General features: G+C 58.6%; 1 protein-coding gene and 1 long non-coding RNA gene across 3 annotated transcripts in view; both read left to right on the top strand.

Annotated features, from left to right (window-relative positions):
- The first annotated feature begins 1670 nt into the window (after positions 1 to 1670).
- LOC121337118 lies at positions 1671 to 3123 on the top strand. Its single transcript, XR_005952849.1, has 3 exons — positions 1671 to 1746; positions 2179 to 2280; positions 3086 to 3123. It is a non-coding gene; the product is annotated as an uncharacterized LOC121337118 (long non-coding RNA).
- A 321-nt stretch (positions 3124 to 3444) lies between these two features.
- LOC121336899 (mitochondrial Rho GTPase 2) overlaps positions 3445 to 8609 on the top strand; it is a 47301-nt gene continuing 42136 nt past the window's right edge. Inside the window, exons 1-7 of one of the 2 annotated variants that reach the window (XM_041406515.1) lie at positions 3445 to 4671; positions 4755 to 4931; positions 5206 to 5323; positions 5920 to 6090; positions 7289 to 7412; positions 7746 to 7813; positions 7908 to 8014. In XM_041406515.1, the coding sequence (XP_041262449.1) occupies positions 4525 to 4671; positions 4755 to 4931; positions 5206 to 5323; positions 5920 to 6090; positions 7289 to 7412; positions 7746 to 7813; positions 7908 to 8014 (912 nt within the window). In that variant the 5' untranslated portion in view covers positions 3445 to 4524. The remainder of the gene's footprint in view (positions 4672 to 4754; positions 4932 to 5205; positions 5324 to 5919; positions 6091 to 7288; positions 7413 to 7745; positions 7814 to 7907; positions 8015 to 8609) is intronic. The other variant, XM_041406550.1, reaches the window with a different exon arrangement.

The raw sequence follows: 8609 nt of genomic DNA, 5'->3' as shown, positions 1-8609 counted from the left end.
TGTTTCATGACAAACAAGGTTGCTATTGAGCTCTCTGCAAGAAGGTGACTTTGGGGAGGCAGACTGAAAAGAAAGCAGGGGGAAGATGACACCTGGGAATGCTGTGTGCCTACAGGACACATTGCTGGTGTCCTGCAGGCAGCCCACTGACCCTAACTCTCTCCATAAACCCTGCCCTGATATCACAGAATCATGGAATTGTTTAGGTTGGAAAAGCCCTCTGAGATTTCAAAACCAACCATTCCCCAATACCACCAATTGTTCACAATTAAACAATCCCCAACTACCACATGCACATGTTTTTTAAATCCCTCCAAGGATGGTGACTCCACCACTGCCATGGGCAGCTGTGCCTGACCACCCTTTCCATGAAGAAATTCCCCCAATATCCAATCTGAACCTGTCTTGGCATAACTTGAGGTTGTTTCCTCTCATCCTGTCCCTGTTCCCTGGGAGCAGAGCCCAACGCCCCCCGGCTGTCCCCTCCTGTCAGGAGCTGTGCAGAGCGACAAGGTCCCCCCTGAGCCTCCTCTTCTCCAGGCTGAGCCCTTTTCCCAGCTCCTTCAGCTGCTCCTGGTGCTCCTGACCCTTGCCACCAGGTCCTTCCCTTGCCACCAGGCAGCTTCCAGCCATGCTATCCCCAGTCTGGAGCACTGCACAGGGAATTGTTGTGATAATGCAATTAAACACCGCTCAGCTCCTCCTTTCTGCTGCTTTCAGTGTCCCAGCCCCCCCTCAGGTGTTTCTCCCATCCGTGTCTCACTCCTGGTTTTTGGTGCACAGAATCCAAACGTCTGGGCTCAGAAAGGGCACCTGTGCTACCTGCAGAAGGACTTTGACAAAGCAAAGGATTGCTATGAGCGAGTCATCAGCTTCGAGGAGGATGCTGCAGATATGCACTTTGTCTACCTGCGCCTGGGCTCCATCTACCTGGACGAGAAGGAGGTGAGGAGCCAGCAGGGCTGTGGAGGGGGAGTTCCCACAGAACAAATCACTCCTGCAGCAGCAGGGTGTCTGAGCCCCAGAACAACAGGGTGTTTGGCAAACCCCTGTCTGTGGAGTGATGCAGAGGGATGTGTGTGTCTGTCTCTCTCCTGGCAGTATGGCCGAGCCAAGCACATCTACCTGCTCGCCTGTGACAACTCTGCCTCCTGTCTCACCTGGCTGGGCGTGGGCATCGCTTGCTACAGGGTGAGTGCAGCTGCCTTCGTGTCCTCTGGGCTTCACTTGGTGGCACAGGACACAGGGCTGGCTTTTGCAGGATCCCCTTGTTTAAAGCAACTCTTGGCTGCCTGTGAGCCAGTGCTCCCAAAGGCCATCATGTCCTGTGTGCTGTGATAGCCCCAGCGTGGCACCCGGATGGTGTCACCTTCAGCCCCTGCTCTGGGAACAACCATCCTTTCCCCTCATCCCAGCTCCTGCCAGCACCTCTTTCCCCAGGGTGTCATGGCAAACAATCTGGGCTCTGCTCCAAGTTCCTGCCTGCACATGACCTGCATGTCACCAAGGCACTGAGTGGGATGTCAGCAGGGAGGAATCTCGGTGCTTTCCCTGTCTAAGGGAATCCAGCACTTCTGAAGGGCTGCCAAGGACACCCAGCCACCAGCAGTGCAGTATCCATCTCCCCAAGGGACACCTTGCCAGCTTCCTCCAAGGGAGTTTGGCTGAGGAAGCAATCAAGGAAGGAATTTAAACTTCTGTTCCCCCTTGGCCAAATGTTTACCTCCTGGGAGGCTGTGAAATCAGGTTAGGGAGTAACTGGTGGCCTGGGCACAGCTACTCCTGCATGCCCAGAGCTGCTGCACAGCAGGAATAGGGAGCAGGAACACAGCCATGTTTCCTCATGGAGCTGGTTCACTCAGTTCCTGGAGGTGAAGTGGTTTGTGCTGCTTTCCTTACAGCTGGAGGCTAATTTAGAAATAGTGTGTGATCCCACGGGGGTCAGCAGTGGGCAGCTCCTGCTCCAGACTGGAGATCTGGATGCTTTGGCACTGAGGATAACTCCTTGTCTGTGCCCTAAATTCTTTCCCTTGCACTTCTCTCAGGGCAAGAGAAAGCCCTCCTAGGAGCTTCTGTTTCACTGATTCCTTCTGCTGTTAGAGCAGTGCCTGTTCAGTTGGGAGGCTCTATCTGCCTGCTCTTTGTCATTTGTCCATGCCTCTCCTTCTCTCCCTCAAGCTGGAAGAGATGCTGGAAGCAGAAGATGCTCTCTCTGAAGCCAATGCCCTAAATAACACCAACGCTGAAGTGTGGGGATATCTCGCCCTCATCTGCCTGCAGGTGAGTGGCCAGCCCCTGCCAGCCTGATGGAGTGGGGTTTGTGGGGGTTCATTGGGCTGGTGGGGGGGTTGGCATCTGCTCATGAACCTGAAGAGCTGGTGTAGAGCTGTGATAAAAAGGCTGGGGGCTGTTCTCAGGGAAAGCGAGTGCTTGGATGGCAAAAGCAGCACCCTGAGGCACCGACTGTCCAGGGCGTGTCCTCCCTGCTAAGCTTCTTACAAATGTCATTCCACGTTGGAGATCCCATGTCTTTCCTGGGGTGCTGGCCACTGCTGAGGCAGCCTAAATCCTGGGGGCAGTATAGGGCCCCTTCATGATGAGACAGACATTGAGGGGTTGGAGCAGGTGCAGGGAAGGGAAGGGAGCTGGGGAAGGAGCTGGAGCACCAGGAGAGGCTGTGAGGGAGCTGGGAAAGGGGCTCAGCCTGGAGAAAAGGAGGCTCAGGGGGACCTTGTGGCTCTGCACAACTCCTGACAGGAGGGGACACCTGGGGGCGTCGGGTTCTGCTCCCAGGGAACAGGCACAGGATGAGAGGAAACAGCCTCAGGCTGGGCCAGGGGAGGTTTAGGTTGGATATTGGGAAAATTCCTTCATGGAAAGGGTGGTGAGGCACTGGCACAGCTGCCCAGGGCAGTGGGTGGGGTCCCCATGCCTTGGGGGAATTTAAAAGCCGTTTGGATGTGGCACTTGGGGACAGGGCTCAGCGGTGTCCTTGGCAGTGCTGAGGGCACGGGTGGGTTTGGCGCTCTCGGGGTCTTTTCCCGCCTGACCCACCCCAGGATTTGCTCCCGGCGCTGTGTTGCAGGGCGGGCGGCAGCTGGAGGCGGAGCAGTGTTACAAATACACCGTCAAGGTTCGTGTCCGTGCCCCGCGGGGCGGGCGGGGCTGCGGGCAGCACGAACCGCTCCCCCGCTCCCTTCCCAGCTGGGTGCGCGGCGGTGCCGCGGGACGATCCCTGTCGCGCCGGTGTCGCAGCGGAGCCACCGAGCGGCCCCGCGTCTCGCGGGCAGTGCCGCGCAGCCCGGCCCTGACCCCGCTGCCCTTTCCCGCAGCTCGGCCTGCAGAACGACGCGCTGCTGCAGGAGATCCGCGCCGCCCAGCACCGCTTCGGCTTCGGCGACCCTTCGCTCTGAGCCCCGGGCACTTTATAAAGCAGCATGGCCCCGCGCTCGTGCCCGGCTCTGTCGCCATCGCGGGGACGGGGATGGGCGGGGTCAGCGCCCGGGGGGCGGGGTTAGGGCGGGACATGATCACGTGACGGGCTGTAGCGCGCCGCTGATTGGCTGCGGCCGCGCGGGACGGTTGATCCGGCGGCGCGCGCCATGGCGGCAGGTGGGGGGGACCGGGGGCGACAGCGGGGACTGGAGGGGGGACACCGGGTAACCGCGGTGATCCGGGGCACGGCGGGGACGTGGGGCGTCAGTGGGGCTGGGGGAGCCGAGGCATCACCGGGATGGGCGTTCGGGGCCCGGGGGTGCCGGCGGTGTCACCGCGGATGGGGCGGCTCCGGCGGGGCTCGGAGCACAGCGGTAACGGGGGCGTCACCGGAGCGCGGGGTGGGCGCCGGGCATGGGGGACCTCTGGAGTACCGGGAGTACCGTGGCTGAAGGGCTTGTGGGTCTGGAGCATGGCGGTAACAGGGATGTCACTCGGGCTGGCGTTGGTTGGATTCGGGCTCAGGGTCCTCACTGGCGCTCGGAGCGCTGTCACCGGGCACGGGGGTACCGGGGGTGTCACCGGGCACGGGGGCGTCGCTGGATCTGGGGGGCTGCATGCACTGAGATACAACGCCGTCACTGGGCATGGGGGCTCTGGACATGGAGTTCACGGGGTGCCACCAGGGAGGGGGAGGCTTGGAGCGCGGAGATAGTGGGCTGTCACCGCGGGGCGACTCGGAACATGGGGTTCCATGAGCAGGTCTGTCACCGTGCTCGGGGCACAGAGACAGCACCGGGGCTGCAAGGTCAGGGGTGTGCAGGTGGTGGGGATGTCATTGGGACTGGAGGAGCTCGGGCCTTGGAGGTTCCAGGGGCTTTCCTGGGGCTGGAGGAGGGGAGTAATGGGGTTCTCAGCAGGGCTCTGGTGCTTGGGGGTGTCACCAGGGCTGGGGGGAATTGGGCTAAAGAGATTATGAGAGTATCACCAGGCTTGCATCAGGAGGTTGACCCTGGGGCTGGGGAGACTCAGGACACGCAGACAGTGGGGTGCTAATGGGGCAGGGGACCTGGGGGCATACAGGGGGCAATGGGAGGGTGTCCAGGCTGGGGTTCCATCCCCCCGATGATCCTGGTGCTGGCAGCCTGGCAGCGTCCCTACCTGAACATCTTCAAGCACTTCCGTGTGGAGGAGTGGAAGCGCTCTGCCAAGGAAGGGGATGTGACCGCCCTCACGGTAATGGGGCCGCCATGGGGCGGGGGGCACTGGCCAAGGGTGGGCAGTGCTGACCCACCCCCATCCTTCCCTGGTTTCCAAAGGACACGAGGATGAAGGGAACAATCTACCGCATCCGAGGCTCCAACCCAGCCAGCAGCTACCTGCAGCTGCCACGGGCAGGGACACAGTCCCTGGGGCTGACAGGGCGCTACCTCTACCTGCTCTTCAGGCCCCTGCCCCACAAGCACTTCCTCGTGCACCTGGATGTCACCACCGAGGTCCGTGACACGGAGTGGCCTCTTACACTGCCATCACAGCTGATTGAAGGACTGGGGATGGCACTGGGTGGGCTTCGGGGCTGCAGGACGTGGCTGTTCTTTGCTGCTGGTGGGTCACTCAAGGCTGGAGATGGTTTCCATCGTGGTGTCATCTCCGCCGGGGCCAGGGGATGTGGAGGAGACAGGAGACAGGGGCACATGGTTCCTCCTCTGCAGCACTTCCCTGCCGAAGCCACCAGGGTGACTAAAGCTCCGTGTGTGTGTCTCTTCCCAGGAAAACCAGGTGGTTCGCATCTCCTTCTCCAACCTCTTCAAGGAATTCAAATCCTCGGCCACCTGGCTCCAGTTCCCCTTTGTCTGTGGGGCAGCCAGCGAGGGCAAGGCCCGGCGGGGTGAGGAGCTGGGACTGGGCTGGCACACCACCACCAAAACTAATTGTTAGAAAGTAAATTGAGTTCTGAGGTTGGCTCAATGTGTTTGCAGAGAAGCTGTGGCTGCCTCGTTCCTGGCAGTATCCAAGGCCAGGTTGAATGGGGTGTGGAGCAGCCTGGGCTAGTGGAAAGTGTCCTGCCCATGGCAGGGGATGGAATGAGATGGGTTTAAATGAGATGGGTTGTCCCTCCCAGCCCAAACCATTCCAGGATTTTGTGATAACAGTGGTGGGCCTGAGCAGGAGTCCCTCTGCAGCCAGGTCAGAGCTGTAGCTCCTGCTTGGGCTGTCCCCCATCCCTGTTCTCCCAAACAGTGGGGTGCAGTGTCAGACCAGGCATGAGCCCATGGAGGCGGTGGGATGCCTGTCTGTCCTTCCCCACCCCTGAGCTTACAAGACATGTTTTCCCCTCTCCCACTTGGCACAGGCCTGGTGGCAGTCTTGCCTGGTAAATACTTCATTCTGAACCCTGTGACCCGTGTGTCTGCTGTCCAGCAAGGTCCCTGTCTGTAGCCACTTTCCCACCATCCCTTTTCCCTCCTGTGCTCTCCTCCGCAGGTGTCCCCGGAGCAGCCCCGGCTGACGTGCGCTGGACGTGCCTGGTGCTGGACCTGCCCTCCATCCTGGCCCTGTACCTGAGCCGCAGGTACAGCCACCTCAGGGGGGTCAAACTCTGCTGCAACCTGCTCGTGAGAAACCTCTGCACCAGCGACCTGCTCTTCGAGCCAGGTGAGGAGCCCAGAGCTCGGGCTGGCCTCTGCTTCCTGCTGAGGCTCCAGCCCAGCCTGGGGGGGGCCCGTGGGGGCTCAAAGCTGAGTTTGCAGCCCTGGCAGAGCACTGATGCTCTATGATGTGAACAGAATGTGCCAAATATTTTGCCCTATGTTAAGTTTCCACACAGGCAGGGACACCTTCCACCGTCCCAGGGTGCTCCAGGCCCTGTCCAGCCTGGCCTTGGACACTTCCAGGGATCCAGGGGCAGCCACAGCTTCTCTGGGCACCCTGTGCCAGGGCCTCCCCACCTTCACAGGAAACAGTTCCTTCCCAATATTCCATCTAACCCTGTCCTCTGGTAGTTTGAAGCCATTTCCCCTTATCCTGTTGCACCAGGCCCTTGTCCAAAGTCCCTCCCCTCCTCTCTTGAAGCCCCTTCAGGCACTGGAACGAAATCTGGAATTGAATACAATCTCCCAAACTCTGAAGGAAAGTATCCTCTCATTTCCCAGCTGTACAAGTGAAGGAAAAGAGCAAAGTTAAATATCTTTCTAAGTTTAGAAATTTTTTCAGGGGTAGAAATTAAAGGTGTCATCAAGCCTCACTTCTGCAAGACTTGTGCTTTTATCTGCTGGAAGAGCCTGTGCTTTTTTTTGTGTAAAAAATCTTCTAACCTGCTTTTTTTTTTATCCACCTGCACAGTGTGGCAGAGGTACTTTGGTCAAATCCTTTGTTTTCTCTCTTTCTGTTTTTGTACTGGAATTCTGTCTGAAGTGCCTGGCCTGCTGGGAAGTATCAGTGAGGAAGAAGTTATAGGGGGGTGCTTTGAAATTCCTGAAACTTACTGTATCTTTCCTGTAACCTTTCCTGTTTCACTTTCCTAAATTTAAAAAATCATGGAGGAAATAAGAAAATGGGCAGCAAGTCTTAAGAGAAGTCATATGAAACTGCTGAATCAGTGAACAGAAATGACATGAATTTTGAGCCTGGGGGTTTATAACTGAGATCCAAGGGTTTATGCTCTGGGCTCTTCTTTGGAGGTTGAGAGTTACAGGAATACCCCTGTGAAACGTGGGTTTGTTGCAAACCTCAGGCTTGTGCTCTTTGTTTCTCTAGTGGGAAGTGGTGTGTGCCTGTATCCCACAGGAACTGGGATTTCAGGCAGCTCCCTGGGCTTGGAGAGCTCAGTGTGTGTGTGTCCCTGTCCTGCCAGGTGTGACATTCACCAAGGCCCGCCTGGGTGACCTGTCCTGCCGCGGGGTGGCTCCCATGCCCCGGGAATTGGCCTTCCCTGTGCCCAAGGGGGAGAAGTGGCACGACCTCTATGACTACATCAGGTAGGGCTGCTCCCATCCCACTGCAGCTCCCAGGCCTCCCTGCACCCCTGGGAGGGGCAGCATGGGCAGTGCCACTTAAGGAATGACAGATCAGCTGAACCTGGGGCTGGGGTTTGGTCCCCCCACCTCCAGCATTTAGGTGTTGGTAACAAAGACACCCTTAGTGCCATCTGCCTTGGGTACCCCTGTGCTTGGAGGACCATGAGGCACAAGGGGAGGGATCTTACAGGAGACAGCAAAGAGGCCTCTGTGCCAGCCTGAGGTACCAGGTGACATTGCCAGGTGCCAGTGCAGTATCCCAGTGACACGGTGCCTTCCTCTGGTTCTGCTCAGGTTCCCATCTGAGGGGGCTAAGCTGCTGCACGACTCCATCCAGAAGAGCTTCCCACATCCTGTGGCAGGTGGGAATGCTGGGGACGGCAGCCAAGGCTGTGCCAGCCCAGTTGGGTGCCCTGGGTTTCCAAAAGAGCTCGACCTGCTCCTTGTGTTGCCCAGGTGACCAAGTCCTGGAGGAGCCCGGCCACCCACCGACCCGGCTGGTGACACGCTCCGGAGCAGTCTGTGACCTGTCCCACGTCCAGCAGATAAGCAGTCCCAAAGCTGTAAGTGCACCGTGGAGGAGGCTGCAGCTCCTTCCTTCCTGCTTCCCATGGAGCTTTTCCCTGCATCTGTGTCTTAATTTAACAGGTAGAAGCTGCTTGTTGTCATTGGCAGCTGCTGCAGGCACGGTCTGGTGACCACAGCCCTGCAGTGACTGCCTGGGGGTGCAGTGTGGTGCAGCACAGAGACAGGAGATGTGCCAAGTACCTTGGAATCTCCAGATATCCATCTTCCCTGTCTCTGTGGAGGCAGCAGATCTGTGTGTCTTCAAGTTATAGATAAGGAAGTGAGGTGTGGAGACTGAGGAATGTGAGCAGTGCCCTCAGGGAGCAGTGCAGTGCCTGGAGCTGGCATTGCTGGGGCTGCAGGCAGCTGCCCTCAGCTTGGCTTCCCCTTCCCCAGTGGGGGTGATGTGAGAGCTGGTGTCCAGGCTGGCTTACCAGTGTGGTGGTGGGTGTTGGGAGAGGGACTGGGGGAAGCCATCCTCATGCTGTGGAGGGGGAGAAGCTGAGGAGCACAACGTCTCTTATTAGAGGGTGTCCAAAGGATGGCTGTGAGGGTGGGGAAGGGTCTGGAGGGGAAGGGTAAGAGGTGCAG

Source organism: Onychostruthus taczanowskii, unplaced genomic scaffold (assembly GCF_017590055.1).
Source record: "Onychostruthus taczanowskii isolate IOZ18803 unplaced genomic scaffold, ASM1759005v1 scaffold10, whole genome shotgun sequence".
In the NCBI taxonomy this organism is placed as follows: Eukaryota; Metazoa; Chordata; class Aves; order Passeriformes; family Passeridae; genus Onychostruthus; species Onychostruthus taczanowskii.
Note: the sequence above shows the minus strand (reverse complement) of the source record. Positions and strands in the feature narration are given on the sequence as shown.